The sequence below is a fragment of the Hippocampus comes genome, unplaced genomic scaffold (genome assembly GCF_001891065.2).
Source record: "Hippocampus comes isolate QL1 unplaced genomic scaffold, H_comes_QL1_v1.1 scaffold524, whole genome shotgun sequence".
NCBI classification, from domain to species: Eukaryota; Metazoa; Chordata; class Actinopteri; order Syngnathiformes; family Syngnathidae; genus Hippocampus; species Hippocampus comes.
In genome coordinates, this window is record NW_017805708.1 from 135,572 (window position 1) to 150,092 (window position 14,521).

Sequence of the window (14,521 nt, forward strand, 5' to 3'; positions counted from 1 at the left end):
GAATGTTTTGCTTTGTAATTACAAAGGCTCATCCCAGCTATTCCATACATACAGTTATAGATACAGGTAGAAACAGAACATATTACGTTCAATGCTGCCCTCTAGTGGCTACTAAGAATACCCAGCAAAAGGAGTTCGAGTCCATTTTTGACCATGTTTTCAAAAAAAAAAAAAAAAAAAGGGGAAATGATTTCATTCTATGTTGATACAAGCATAACTAAAGTGTCAAAAATATTGATATTTCTGAAAAATCTGTACAAGGAACCGGCTTCGTAGTTCCCGGCGCGTACCACTACCATCTTGACACAACACCCCAAACATTTTCCCCTCTTAAAAACAAATATGCTGCGTTTCCAAAATAAGACACTTCTTCCAGTCCTGCTGAGGAAGAAAGAGTAAATAATGCTGTCAACTTCTGAATCAATAACTAAAAGGAGAGTTTCGGAAACCACCCCGTCTTTTTTCCGTAAAGTGGTTCATTCCAGCAGCTTCCGGTGCAGTCGGTCAGTGCTTTCACTTACTTGTCCGTCTAATATTTTTTTTAAAGATATGTTTTCAGTCCTTTTGCTGAAAGGGAGGGGTTTTTATGCATTACTTTCAATGTGCGTTCCTTTTCAAATCATCTCAAAACATCATCTCTCTAACGTAGAGTAACAGCGATAATTAAGCTTTAACTTGCACTTAGACCAAAAGTTTTTTATTACTGTATCCACGTTAAGACTTTTCTGCACAATGTAAAACTGCGATTTACCTTGTTGTGACTTAACCCCCAATTTTCTTTTTAGATGTTCAACAAGACATTGGTGCACTGTGTTACCTTTCACCCAGTGAAACATCACACAATCTTTGTTGATGCCCTTGCACGGCATCAAAATGTCAAAGGGGGCGTTAACCACATTATTAATCATGCAAATAAATATTGCGGGAATATCTTCACGCATAGGTATAACGTATCATTCAGCAATGTGCACAAATTTGACCTCGAAAAAGGTGTTTGAACTTGTCTTTGTCCTTTTCTCTTTTGCTAACATAGGCAATGATAGATTATTCATGAGTCATGTTGATTGTTTTGACAGACGCTGTGGCAACGACAATGAAAGCAACGTTCAGTTCATTTGTGTGAGTCACAAATCTGCCTTAAAACTGAAATGGCCCAGATCCGCCTGAAAATCCTCCCCAGCGCCCGCTGTCTCTTTGACAAACTGGTTCAAGTCAAAGTCGAGGGTCTCGCTCCACACAAACAGGTGGAATTAAGGTCGAGATTGGTTGACGACAAAGGGGTGATTTTCAAAGCTTCCGCCCTCTACCAAGCGGATGAAAAAGGCCTGGTCGATGTGAGTAGCACCCCCTCTCTGGGAGGAAGTTACACTGGAGTGGAGCCCATGGGCTTATGGTGGTCCATGAGGCCAGACACCCCGCACAAAAAACTGGTGAAGAAAAACGTCCTGAGCCCAACTCTCGTGGAGATAGCAGTCCACAACGGAGGCACTGGCGAGAAGATAGCCTCTGAAATCAATGAGAGAGAATATATGACGGAGGGCATGAGGAGAATTCCTGTGCAAGAGGGACGTGTGCGAGGAGTCCTCTTTATACCACCAGGTTTGTAGGTTTACTGTTGTTCATCAAATAATAGCAGAGCCACTTAAGAACTGAACTGTGGGGTTTCTCTTAAGGCGGTGTCTACTATACAGAACATGTGTGTGTAAGGGTAGCTTCTGATGGGAGGAAAGCAAAAGTGTTGTTAAAAAAAATACAGGTTAAAACTGACTGGAAATAAACTGTACGGCTCAAGTGATGACACAATTACAATATCTTGCACTCATGTCACAGTTCAGATATGTCTTGGCAGCGTAAATAGAAAAAAACCCCACATGGAATCTCCATCTTCAGATTTACTCAATAAAACGGGATTGCAGTGTACGTACAGCCAGTGGACATAAAAAGTCTAGAAACCCCACAGCACCGCCTGATATGAGAGGATGGTATTTTTTCAAGGAATATTGGACTATGTAGTATTCATTCCAATCTGACTTCCTTGAGTTCCTTATGTATTTTATTGATTGACTTACTTTTTTAGGGAAGGGGCCATTCCCTGGAATTCTGGATTTATATACTTTAGGTGGAGGCCTAAATGAACAGCGAGCCAGCCTCTTGGCAAACAAAGGTTTTGTTGTGCTGGCACTGGCCTATTATGGCTACCAAGATTTACCCAAAAATCCCAAGAACTTGGATTTGGAATACTTTGAAGAGGCTGCAAACTTTCTGCAGAAACATCCAGAGGTTAGTCAATTCATTTTAGAAGAGATGTAATTAAAAAAGAAAAAAGCATCTGGAAATATGCAATATGTACAAACGTCTCGTTTTGCAGGTTCGAGGTCCTGGCATAGGCGTAATATCAATGTCCCATAGCGGTGCTTTGGCATTGTCAATGGCGTCATTTTTCTCAGGAATCACAGCAACCGTCTGTATCAATGGCTGCAGTGGCAATACCGTGATTCCATTACACTACAAAGACTCTGTTATACCGCCACTACGACCTGTCTTATGGAAGACAAGAATTCGCAGATCTTGGCTGATTGATATCCGCGATGTGACGCCAGATCCGACCTTGAAAAAAAATCGGGCGTCTTTAATTCCAATAGAGCGTGCCAACTGCCACTTCCTGTTTGCCGCTTCAGAAGACGACCGCAACTGGAACAGCGCTTTTTTCGCCAGGCAAGCCGCTGACATTTTGAAATGTCACGGCAAGGAATCCTTTCAGGTGGTTTCTTACCCGAAAGCTGGACACTTTTTGGAAGTTCCTCACATGCCATTTTGTCCGTCTTCCTTCCATGCTGCAGTGGGAAGAGCTGTGGCGTTTGGTGGGGAGCCAAAAGCCCACTCGGAGGCTCAGCTGGACTTGTGGGAGTGCGTCCAAGAGTTCTTCAAAAGACACTTGAACAACACGCGCGCATATTAGCAAGCATCAAGTGTGTCAGGCATCCAAGGCTCACATGTTTGACACCAAATGAGGTCAACACAACCATGATATTTAGACACTTTGTCCCTTTCATGCTCCCTGTAACCTGATAACATGACAAACTGTCCACTGTAGTAACCGCTGTCCCTGAAAGGGTTATTACAAAGGTTGAAATGGCAAAACACTCCATTTAATAGTAGTCAATTGTCTCCAAAATGATATTTCCTGTGATGACAGCACATAAACTCGATTTAAAGATTTGTTTGTGTTTTTTGCCTCTGTCCAAAATAAATACCTGGAATTGCTGTAAATTCACCAATCTTGTCGCACACCACAAAAATGTCTTTCGAGACGCCTGTTCGTCACTCTTAGCTAATCGGGTTGCAACGTGGTTGCAAAGGTTTGTGGCTGGAAGCGTTAGGTTCGAAACCAAACCGAACAATGTTTTCGGATCCCTGAAGTGCAGACAAACTGCGAAAACAAAAGGATCCGTTGACAGAAAAACGCACCGACAAAGTGCAAACAGAAATCCATGGTCACAAGGAGCCAGAAAAAAACAGGGGCAAAGAAAAAGCGCTTGCAAAAGGCACAGTAAAGTAACACAGAGAATACAAATGAAATGACAAGAGACCAATTTACACAAAAACAAGATAAAAAAGACGAAATAACACAAAATGAGGAACAACACTTGAGCATAAACAGCAAGCATTAATCCGACAGCATTTGACGGTCCTTAAATAGTGTACACGGCTTTCTTGGAAACAAGGAACGGGTGCGCCTGCTGGAGGGCGACGCCCTTCACTCCAGCTGGAGCTGGAACAAAAACAAAGACAGACATGACAGGAAGAAGATAACATAGATTTTATAAAGTCATTCTCCACCTCTGTGTGAACCCCGAAGAACATCAAGTAGAAAAGAGTAGGATATATGTGCCAAATGTTCTTTTGCGGCGAGCCTGCGAGTGTGAACTTGCGGTTTATGAGTTATGAGTGTTGGGTGCAGCGAAATACTTTGGGATTTAATTTGTGTGTTCACATGTCTCTCTTTGGCCGGTATTGTCAAGCTTCGACATGATGATTTGCACCTGCAAGGTAAAGAGGATTCCCTGTCATCCCAAATATTTCCAAATTAGGAAATCAATGTTGCCCGGGCAGTTAGCGGTTGAACGCAAATCTTGTCAGATGTCACTTGCAATGAGCATTCAAAGGCATGCTTTGTTGTCAACAATATCATCATTTGTTGTGGTACTCAATTATTGAAACAACATATACTGTATTGGAAATATTTGACAGAAGTGCAATGACATAACTGAATAAACTTTTTGGACACCATCAGCAATGTTTCTCACTTCATGTCCATTTTTTTTTTTTTTTTAATCTTGCCTCTCACCCAAAGTCAGCTGGGATAGTTTCTGTTTCACAGTAAAAATCTGGGAACAATGTGAGCTGCTGCAATGCTTTGATTGTAGTTTTAAGTTGTAATATCACCATTCACCATTAGATGGCAGACATAGTGTAATTTGTAACGTGACACCTCAGTCATGGAAAGGGTTACAGAGTTATTGCAGAAGCCACCCTCGGGCACTTGGGAGGACGGCATAACCGCTGATAATTATCGATAAAAGCAGCTTCCTTCGGAATGCTACTTTCACTTGATGAGGTCAACCAGTTCAGTAAAGTATCAATGCTGTGGAGGTTTTCCAGGTATGATTTTCTTTCGTGTTAACGGGGGTTGAGCGCATTTGCGAGGCTTTTATTGTGCGCTCACATTCACATTGGGCTACTCCTGTTCTTGTTCACTTTTAATATATTTTTTAAAATGTGGATATGGCACTCTGTAAGCTATGATAGTATTTATGTTGAGCAATCTATCATGACTATTAGATTTTATGGACAGTGCAGAGTTTCACTTTTGTGGCTTTCTAGGAGTTTTCATGTACAGTACTGTGCAAATGTCTCAAGAAACAAAACGGGTTTGGGTTTTTTTGTGTGTGTGTGTTTGATTTTTACAGGTTTTCATCTGACATTTGACACGTTGAAGAGGCGCAGTGCAAAGGCAAGGGAAGTTTTACATTTTTACGGAAATCTGGATAAGGGCTAAAACAGCAATTGCTTCGACGGACACCGTGACAACGCCAATCAAAATAAGCATTTGTGTGATCAAAAATTGCAATGGCGTCCTCTCAGATTCGCCTGAAAATCCTCCCCAGCGTCCGCTGTCTCTTTGACAAATTGGTTCAAGTCCAAGTCAAGGGTCTCGCTCCGCACAAACAGGTGGAATTAAGGTCGAGGTTGGTTGATGACAAAGGGGTGATTTTCAAAGCTTCCGCCCTCTACCAAGCGGATGAAAAAGGCCTGGTCGATGTGAGTAGCACCCCCTCTCTGGGAGGAAGTTACACTGGAGTGGAGCCCATGGGCTTATGGTGGTCCATGAGGCCAGACACCCCGCACAAAAAACTGGTGAAGAAAAACGTCCTGAGCCCAACTCTCGTGGAGATAGCAGTCCACAACGGAGCCACTGGCGAGAAGATAGCCTCTGAAATTAATGAGAGACAATATATGATGGAGGGCATGAAGAGAATTCCTGTGCGAGAGGGGCGTGTGCGAGGAGTCCTCTTTATACCACCAGGTTTGTGTCTTCATGTTGTTGATGTGACGAGCATCCCTTCCAAGTTAGCTGTCTTTGATTTCTCGCGCATATTTTCTTTTTGCAGGAGAGGGTCCGTTTCCAGGAATTGTAGATTTATATACTTTTGGCGGAGGACTCGGTGAGCAACGAGCCAGCCTCTTGGCAAACAAAGGTTTTGTCGTGCTGGCACTGGCCTATTATTGCTACCAAGATTTACCCAAATATCCCAACAACTTGGATTTGGAATACTTTGAAGAGGCTGTGAACTGTCTACTGGATCATCCAAAGGTTAGGAAATTCACGAGAGTATGAATAAAATGTCGACTTCCACTTAAAATTAATAAAAAAATAAAAATATGAGCTAAAATAGGGTTTGTAGAGGAAAACCTTTTTAACAAGCCTGCCTCACAGAGTTCTGGTGTGGTGACTGTTGGTCTTTGTGGAGTTTGCATGTCAAAACGTGCATGTTAAGGTTGACTGAAGATGAAATTGCCCGCCAGGTGTGAATGTGAGTGTAAATGGTTGTTTCTCTTTCTTTTTCCTGTTTGCACCCCCCCCCCCACCCTCGCCCTCGGCCATACCAAAATAGGTTAGTCTCCAGCTTACTCACAACCCTGATTGGTTTAGAAATTGGATGAAAAAAAAAAGTTTCAAAAGTCAGTGATCCTTTCACGTAACACTGGAGGGGGCAACACTCCACCAGATGCACATTGTACATATTTTACTTTATAGCATTTAGTGTATTTGATATATAATTGTGATAATCGATATTACTGCATCTCTTCTTTGCAGGTTGACGGTCCCGGGCTTGGTATCATATCAATGTCTCATAGTGGTGCTTTGGCCTTGTCAATGTCATCGTTTTTTACATGCATCAAAGCAACCGTGTGCATTAACGGCTGCAATGCAAATACCGTGTTTCCGTTACACTACAAAGACATTGTTATACCTCCACTTCCCCATTTTTTTGAGAATATTCGAATGGCAGAATCTGGGCTCATTGATATAATTGACGTCACGCCGGACCCAACCCTGGGAGAAAATCGAGCGTCTTTAATTCCGATCCAACGTGCCAACTGCCACTTCCTGTTTGCCGTGTCAGAAGACGACCACAACTGGAAGAGTTGTCTTTTTGCCGAGCAAGCCACTGAAATGTTGAAAAGTCACGGCAAGGATTCCTTTCAGGTGGTTTCTTATCCGAAAGCGGGTCACCTGTTGGAAGTTCCTCACATGCCATTTTGTCCGTCTTCTTTCCACGCTGCACTGGGAAGAGCTGTGGTGTTTGGTGGGCAGCCAAAAGCCCACTCGTGGGCTCAGCTGGACCTGTGGGAGAGAGTCCAAGAGTTCTTCAAGAGACACTTGAACAGCACCGATGCTTATTAGCAAGTTTGCAAGCATTACAGGCTGCTGTTATCGGAAGTCAACCTCAGACTTTTTAATTCGTTCTCATGGCCAGCCTGGAAATGTTGTTTCATTTTGGTGGTAAATATGACGATCGCATGGTAAATTGGTGTTACGAGTGACCAGGTTGTACACGACCTCTTGGCTGATATGGTCATATTTTTTGAGGGGGCTATTAATAGTCTGAACTGTAGTATCATTCCAATACATTGGTAAATGGTCTATGAGAAAAATATTCACATTACAGCCCTCCATACATCCAGTATGCTGTATTAAACTATCCAAAAAGCACAATACGCTTGTCTGTGTTTTCCTGCTGGATTTAGAGATTGCGCCTGAGGACATTGTTGAAGTGAGCACCAAGAATATACCATTCGTTGCAATTTCAAAAGCTGTCATTTTAGACATCATACTATCTGTGGCAGGCAAAAGCCCGAAAGTGAAAAAGTGATGAGGGGCCCCTGTCAGCCGCGGGCCCTGAGAAAATTTTCACTTTGTCAATTTTTAAATTTGAAGTATAAAGTGTTTTTTTTTTCCCCTCACAAGGGCTGCAAACCTCTGGCAATGCCCAGGTGGTAGGATTGGATCTTTGGCATTCATTAGCTCTGGATCATTGTGTCAGTAATCCTGTCCCCACCCTTAAAATAAACAGTTTTCTTCAAAAGAATATTCTTGTCGATCTAGGGCTCCAGGCTGTTTAATCACATTTGACTAAAAATAATATTTATCATGTTTCTGAGTGTGTGTGCGCATGTGAGTGTGTGCGTGCCCCTATTTCGGCCATTTGCACAAACCAAAGAGGAATGTCACAAGCTGCTGTGAGAGAACAAACGGAAGGTAACAGTATTTCTTTGAGCAGTCAACAAGTCAAGCTAAATCTTAGCCAACCACGAACAACACTGCAAGCGAGACTGCGCTCAACAGCTGGCAATTATATAGATGTGAGGACAAGCGCTATAAAAATTGAATATATGGATGGTAGGTTTCACACCGGTCTACACGGTGCATTGAGTGCTTACAGTGGCACGTCTGCGGCACAGTTGAGACGTCTGGGTTTGAATCTCAGCTCAGTTTTGCTTGTGTGCGTTTTCACTTACTACTACTGGAGGCTGTATGGCTTGCCCGCCCCCATTCCAAAACCCTGCAAAAAGATTATCATCCATGTGAGTTGGACTGGTTGTTCCTTTATGTGCCATGTGACTGACTGGTGACCAATCCAAGGTTTAAGGTCTGTAATTATGATTCTCAAACCACTGTGGAGAGGTCATCAGGTGTGCCGCACAAAATAATACAATTTCACTAAATTACAAAAAGGTGATTTATTTCTTGCAAGTGATGTATCATTATGTGATTTTTTTCTTGTGGTGGTGTAGCATGTGATTTTTCGCATGTTAACTATGCCCCTTGTTTTAAGCTGCAGAAATAGACTTGAAAAAGAATGAGGGGGTGTGAATGCATTTCCTTGTTTAAAATAAAGTCTGAGCTGCTGTTTGAATGTGACAGAGGGCAATCAATAAATGATTCTGGTATTGTTGCGAAGGACACACAATGAGCAATTATCAACGAGCAATTTGGCTGCTTGTCATTCATGAGGTCGAGGAGATTTTTGGTGGCTTTTCAAGAGGAGGAGCATCCTCCTCCTGCCCCCTCTTCGCCACTCTGGCAGTCGCGCGTGTCACGGTGTGAAATATTCATTATTCGTGGGATCTCCACACCGGCACTCGACCAATGGGCGACCTCTCACGGTGCAGCACGAGTCAGACAACCAGAGAGAGAGAGCGAGAGAGGAAAGCTGCATCCACGAAATGGACGCATCGGATGCAGCCGTGCACCCCCGTGCGCATGGATGTCTCGGACTGATTTTTGCCTCATGCACTCCAATGGCGTTCTCGAATGTCAGTTCTGTGATGCATGCGCACGGATTTCGTTGCATGCTTGGCAATCGTCTCCGATCGCTGCGATGGACAATGTTTCAGTTGAAGTGCCGCGAGCGTTCATAAAAAAACGACCCCCGCCCTCCCCCCAATCCCAACCCCTAAAAACAAAACAAAGAAAACAACGCAGAACCGGAGCACGATATGGATTGGGGGAATTGGGCTGCAATGGCCGGGGACGGCGCAGCAAACATGACGGCTGCTCATACCTGGCCGAGTGTCCTCAACTCCTCCATCCCGACGACCCGCTGGGGAAGCAGTCCGCCGCCCGCCGAGGGGATCGCGCTGGACGACGACCGGGACCGGCTGATCCGGGAGCAAGCCTACCGCGACTTCACCACCGCCGTTCAGGTTCTCATCCTCATCGGGTCGCTACTCGGTAAGTCCAGAGGTAACGTGAATGGCGGCTGGAAAAAATATATACATTTCGCACATGATGGAAAATAAATAATATTCACAGCTAGGTGATGGCGAGCCATCCCTGCAGTCATTTACTATTGCATTCGAAAGTCCGTCTTAGTGCCAACTAAACTGATATTTTTAAACATGAAGAAATAAAGAGATTAAAATTGGATTTTATACATGTATCTTTTGGCCATTCCAGCCCATCTTTCCCAGTTTTCTTAACATAAATAACAGTTTCACAGTTTCATTACCGGCCACATATAACATGAGTGTCATAGTGATTGAGTGGTTTCCAGATCTGCCTTGCAGATCCGGGGTTTAATTGTGCTTTCTCCATGTTTGAGTGTTTTTTTTTCTTTAGCTTCCCTCAACCTTCCAAAAGCACACCACACTTAGGTTAATTGAGGACTCCAAAATGTCAGTAGGTGTGAATGATCCCCCGTGCTGATATATGCGCCCTGCGATTGGCTGGCTACCAAGCCAGGGTGTACTTAACTTCCCCGCTCAAGGGTGTCATCTGGAAGAGGCTCCAGCTCATCCATGACCTGAATGAGGACAAGCGCCGTAGAAATGGATGAATGGTTTATGTCACCTATTAACTTTTATAGACCGTAAAATGTATTGTTTTCCAAGTCGAAATCAATGCTGAGCCATGAAGTCGCTGGGGGACTTGCAGTATGCTTACAGAAGTGCTCCTCAACAAATCCACGTAACATTCGAGCATGTTATTTGAACAGCGGTTACTTATATTTTTACAATTGCATGATGGGTAAGAATGTGTTGGGAGTCCAAATTACTTCATAAAAAAAATATGGGGAACTGAAATAGGCCAAAAGATGACTTGAGATTCTTGCAAGAAGGAACCACAACCACAGAAAAACCCCCCAAAAAAAACAAAACATTTTTGTTCCCCACAGGGAATGTCACCGTATTGTGGTGCACCTGCTCCACAAACGTCTTCAAATCCGTAACCAATCGCTTCATCAAAAACCTGGCTTGTACGGGAATCTGCGCCGGACTGGCGTGCGTCCCCTTCGATGTGGCGCTGGGATCCAGCCCTCACTGCTGCTGGTGGCTTCGCACCCTGTTGCTGTGCAAGACCGTCAAGTTCCTCCACAAACTCTTCTGCTCGGTCACCGTGCTCAATTTCAGCGCCATTGCACTAGACAGGTCAGTTCGTCTTAGAAATGAGAAACGCGCGCTATCCGGACAAGAACACAAGGTTCATGCGGTTGAAAGGCGCACTTCACAGACGTGAAAGGTTTCGACACATTCAAGCAATGCCTTAAGCTCCTAATGGCTTGACCAAGTCGGCTGAAGTACGTCAGTCTCAAACAATGGCGCTTTCAAACACAAACGTCAGCGCTTCAATCTGTATTTGCCCTTTGTCATACTGAAGGTGAACAATGTTCAGTGTGTGTCAGGATGGAGCAGCCTGGAATGACAAAAAAATAAAATAAATGGAGTTGCACAGATCATATATCACATAAATGGTGGAGGGGGGGGGCAGATCATGAGAGCGCGTTTGTTTTCATATGGCTTGATTCAACATTTGCGGTTCGCTTACAGAAATGGATTTCAGTCAGTTTCCCCCCACGAGGAGGTTTAAATGACTCAGTGCAGGATCGTTCGCTGAGTGATTCGTACACTGCGAATGAACGACATGCATACTCAACGGCTGACGAATCTGCCCTCAGGGATTCGCTCCGTGGAAATGAGCGACATTTACCTCCCATATCCGCACACTTTCCGTAATTCCAGTCAAATGATGAGTTCGTTTCAGTGCGGCTAAAGTCAGCGAGGATAAGGCACGTCATTAAGCGGGACAATCGGCCGAACACATTCACGGCAAATGAAAACACGAAAGGAACGTGGAGCAGACGATTTTGATGGATTTCACTGGCTTGAACGTGGTCGCTCGAGTCGGGTATCACAGAACTTGAGAGAGGCTGCGTCGTTGCAGTTGCAGTCTGGTCATTTGTATGCTTGATGCCCATTTCATTGTCTATTGTGTCTCCAGATACTATTCGGTGCTCTACCCACTCGAGAGGAAGATCTCGGACGCGAGATCCAGGGATCTGGTCATCTACATTTGGGTCCATGCGGTGGCGGTGAGTCTTCCCGTGTTTGCCGTGACCAACGTCACCGACGTGTACGCGACGTCGTCCTGCTCCGAAGACCACGCCCGCTCACTGGGGCACACGCTCTACGTGTTGATCTACAACATCACCACAGTCATCCTCCCTCTGGCGCTGGTCTTCTTCTTCATGCTGCTGATCCGCAGAGCTCTCAGCGCCAGCCAGAAGAAAAAGGTGATCATCGCGGCCTTGCGGACGCCGCAAAACAGGATCTCCATCCCGTACGTGTCTCGACGAGAGGCCGAGCTGCACGCCAGCCTCCTGGCAGTGGTGCTGGCTTTCTCGGCCTGCAGCGCCCCCTACGGCGCTTTGGTTGTCTATCGCACCCTTTTGATGGAGCCCAAAGAGCTGCCCGCGTCACTGTACCTTACCGCTTTATGGCTCCCTAAAGTTTCCCTGCTCACCAACCCGCTTCTGTTCCTGACTGTTAATCGCTCGGCTCGCCACAGTTGCCTGGAACTGCTGTCCAGGATCCACAGACGCTACAGTCGACGGAACACGGTCAGCACGGGGGGTCTGGCGTCTCTGGGCGGGGAGGCCGCGATAGGAGAACCGGTGGGGCGAGAGACAACAGGTCGCTCCGGAAGCCAACTTCTGGAGATGTTCAACATCGGCCAACAGCATATTTTCCGGCCCTCTCGGGAAGAAGAGGACAATGTAGCAAACGAGATCCCGCCTCACAAATTAGAGGGGCCAAAAGAGGACCTCAAGAACGGGTCACGACTAAGAGACCTCCGGCCGCACGTTATTACCAAAAATGATCTGTTGCAGAGACACGGCGGGCTCACAAAAGAAGGCATCGCCACGATGACGCCGTCGCACTCATCTCCCGTCCACACGTGCGCTTACACTTCATCGTCTCAGGTGGCGCCGGCGACGCTTCCGGAAACGGAAGACTCCGCCCAGTTTGGGTTCGGACCGTTTGAGCTGCCTCCTCAGTGGTTACCCGAGACGAGGAACAGCAAGAAGAGGCTGCTCCCGCCGTTGGGTAACACACCCGAGGAGCTCATCCAAACCAAGCTGGCCAAGCCGCGGCCCGAAAGACGAATAAGCAGGAACAACAAGGTCAGCACCATCGCTGCCGTGGACCCGTGAACGACACGACTCGCAAAAAGTCGGTTGCAACAGAGATGCGGACAGACAAGGAAGAGTCACAGACAGGCGTGGAAGTCAACATCCTTGGAAACGTTTTCGTCAACGGTTAAATGAATATCAACTGTCAAGTTGCAAGTGCATTTTAGGTTCTTCCTGATATTTCACCCGAATGAACAAACATTTCTTGAGTTAGGTTTATACGGTCGGCTAACGCGACACGGCGGATCGATGACCGGGTCTATGCAGAACGCCTGCTTTCTTTGCGCCACACCAAAACCTGTTTACATTTTTTTTTCCACATGATGTTGAAAGTGCCACCGCTGTCATGAACTCGATATGAAATGTGCTTGTATGTTTGTTTCAGCTTCAATAAGTTGGCTCAGTCAACCAATACAATCGTCTTGAAATTCCGTCACGATGAGAGTGGCACTGTTGCTCGAGAATATATTTTGATGCTGAATAATTCAGCATTTTCTCAAACATCTTATTCTGACAATGTGCTACGGTCGACGGAACATGTTTAATCGTGTTGTTTATTGCTTGTTCTTATGTGGTCAATGTGGTCATCGTTTGTACTGAAAACGTGTGCGGATTGAAGAGAAATGCCGACCTCAGGCAAATACAGATCAGAAAACATCCTGTCATCAACTCTCGTGTCATTTGTGGAGCGAGTGTACTCAAAGCAATCGGAGGCAAATCGTCCAGGTTGATACGGCAACTCAACCGCAGAATTGACGTTATTGGTTCTTCACGGGCTTTCAAAGAAAGAAAAAAAATCAATATCGCCACACGTTACTGCAAATCCGTTGCAAAAGCGCATCTCCTTTGCAATGTTACCAAGCTATGCGTCTCCTCAGTGAGGCGTATGTAGCCCACGCCTCAATCCTGAATCTTCTGGCTGATCTATGCAAACCTGGACCAACAAATATTGATCAAGCTGTAACCGACCCTCCACCTCTCAGGGTAGACCACAATCCCTTGCTATGTCTACAAAGAACCTGAACCCGCATCACATCCCGTTCCCGCTCCGTTTTGTTATCATATCACGCTGTGCACTCACACACGCCCGACCGAACAATAGCCACTGCTGCCCTTTCAAAGGGAAAGAAGGAGATGAGGAACACATTAATGGTGTCGTGCTGGGTTGGGAGCTGCAGAATGAAGCCCCCAGTCACCACAGCTGTCGCAGTAAATGCGAAAATAGGAGCTTTTTCTGACGTTAACGTGACTTACAAACTATGTTTTACAATTTAAAAAAAAAATAGAAGGGGTTAGGGGGGTTGTTGACTTTGATATGAGCGAAAAAGTCCCCAGTGAGTCCGAAAAGCCTGTTGATTGATGCAAAGTATATGTTACCTGAGTCTCAACCTCAATTTCAGGCTCAATTAAAGACCATTTGTTAAATTTTTTCGCTTGTCAGTAGGGAGGTGCAGAAAAATTAAAAGTACACAAAGCATCATGACTTGATTGCCACATAATAAAAAATACATATACCGCTACCTGTATATATATTTTTTAAACGTGTGTACACTAAAAAAAGGGATGTGAGTCGTTTTAAAATGTCCAACCTGTTCGGCAACTGCTATCCAGTTAACACCCGGCGCAAACATTTGTGAGGACACTTCACCCCCCAATTCTACACTGGCATCTTTCACACAGGACATTGTGCTGGGAAATACAGTCAAAATGTGCACTGGAGCAGTGAAATGCATTGTGCAAACACGTCATTGACTAAAATAATCGTTATCTGACCCGTTGTTATGTCTTTGTTGCTTTGGTAACAAAAATGGGTCAAAAGTGTTGAATCATAACTTGGTTAAAGGTTGGTTGTTTTGTGTGACCTACTTTTTTCTCCCCACCCTCGAAAAGCACTACAATAGCGTTACATTGTTTGGTGGCTGCGTGTCACATAAACGAAGCCATTTTTGATCGAGCCCCAAAGTTCAATGGAAGCTGTTGTT

The 14,521-nt window shown here is 45.1% G+C and overlaps 3 protein-coding genes across 5 annotated transcripts; all 3 read left to right on the forward strand.

The window, feature by feature from the left end:
- The first annotated feature begins 211 nt into the window (after nucleotides 1-211).
- LOC109523747 (acyl-coenzyme A thioesterase 1-like) lies at nucleotides 212-3,219 on the forward strand. 3 transcript variants are annotated; one of them, XM_019883121.1, is made up of 4 exons: nucleotides 212-503; nucleotides 1,077-1,599; nucleotides 2,078-2,280; nucleotides 2,369-3,219. In XM_019883121.1, exons 2-4 carry the CDS (start codon nucleotides 1,149-1,151, stop codon nucleotides 2,957-2,959), a joined length of 1,245 nt encoding a protein of 414 aa, XP_019738680.1. In that variant the 5' UTR covers nucleotides 212-503; nucleotides 1,077-1,148; the 3' UTR covers nucleotides 2,960-3,219. The 3 variants fall into 3 exon arrangements, 2 of the variants coding, with proteins under 2 accessions (XP_019738680.1, XP_019738681.1); XM_019883122.1 differs by having other exon boundaries at nucleotides 492-602; XR_002169834.1 differs by lacking the exon at nucleotides 212-503 and having other exon boundaries at nucleotides 510-1,599; nucleotides 2,369-3,038; nucleotides 3,168-3,219.
- Nucleotides 3,220-4,569: 1,350 nt separating this feature from the next.
- Nucleotides 4,570-7,026, forward strand: LOC109523746 (acyl-coenzyme A thioesterase 1-like). Its single transcript, XM_019883120.1, has 3 exons — nucleotides 4,570-5,587; nucleotides 5,673-5,875; nucleotides 6,380-7,026. Exons 1-3 carry the CDS (start codon nucleotides 5,131-5,133, stop codon nucleotides 6,968-6,970), a joined length of 1,251 nt encoding a protein of 416 aa, XP_019738679.1. The 5' UTR covers nucleotides 4,570-5,130; the 3' UTR covers nucleotides 6,971-7,026.
- A 1,595-nt stretch (nucleotides 7,027-8,621) lies between these two features.
- gpr176 (G protein-coupled receptor 176) lies at nucleotides 8,622-13,208 on the forward strand. The gene is made up of 3 exons (XM_019883119.1): nucleotides 8,622-9,301; nucleotides 10,245-10,497; nucleotides 11,348-13,208. The coding sequence occupies exons 1-3, from the start codon at nucleotides 9,067-9,069 to the stop codon at nucleotides 12,558-12,560; spliced, it is 1,701 nt and encodes a 566-aa protein (XP_019738678.1). The 5' UTR covers nucleotides 8,622-9,066; the 3' UTR covers nucleotides 12,561-13,208.
- Nucleotides 13,209-14,521: the final 1,313 nt, after the last annotated feature.

Coding starts and splice junctions, on each gene's coding strand:
- LOC109523747 (XM_019883121.1), top strand. CDS start 1,149: ATGGCCCAGATCCGCCTGAAAATCCTCCCCAGCGCCCGCTGTCTCTTT. Junction 1,600..2,077: donor AGTCCTCTTTATACCACCAG/GTTTGTAGGTTT, acceptor TTACTTTTTTAG/GGAAGGGGCCATTCCCTGGA. Junction 2,281..2,368: donor TTCTGCAGAAACATCCAGAG/GTTAGTCAATTC, acceptor CTCGTTTTGCAG/GTTCGAGGTCCTGGCATAGG.
- LOC109523746 (XM_019883120.1), top strand. CDS start 5,131: ATGGCGTCCTCTCAGATTCGCCTGAAAATCCTCCCCAGCGTCCGCTGT. Junction 5,588..5,672: donor AGTCCTCTTTATACCACCAG/GTTTGTGTCTTC, acceptor TTCTTTTTGCAG/GAGAGGGTCCGTTTCCAGGA. Junction 5,876..6,379: donor GTCTACTGGATCATCCAAAG/GTTAGGAAATTC, acceptor TCTTCTTTGCAG/GTTGACGGTCCCGGGCTTGG.
- gpr176 (XM_019883119.1), top strand. CDS start 9,067: ATGGATTGGGGGAATTGGGCTGCAATGGCCGGGGACGGCGCAGCAAAC. Junction 9,302..10,244: donor CCTCATCGGGTCGCTACTCG/GTAAGTCCAGAG, acceptor TGTTCCCCACAG/GGAATGTCACCGTATTGTGG. Junction 10,498..11,347: donor AGCGCCATTGCACTAGACAG/GTCAGTTCGTCT, acceptor TTGTGTCTCCAG/ATACTATTCGGTGCTCTACC.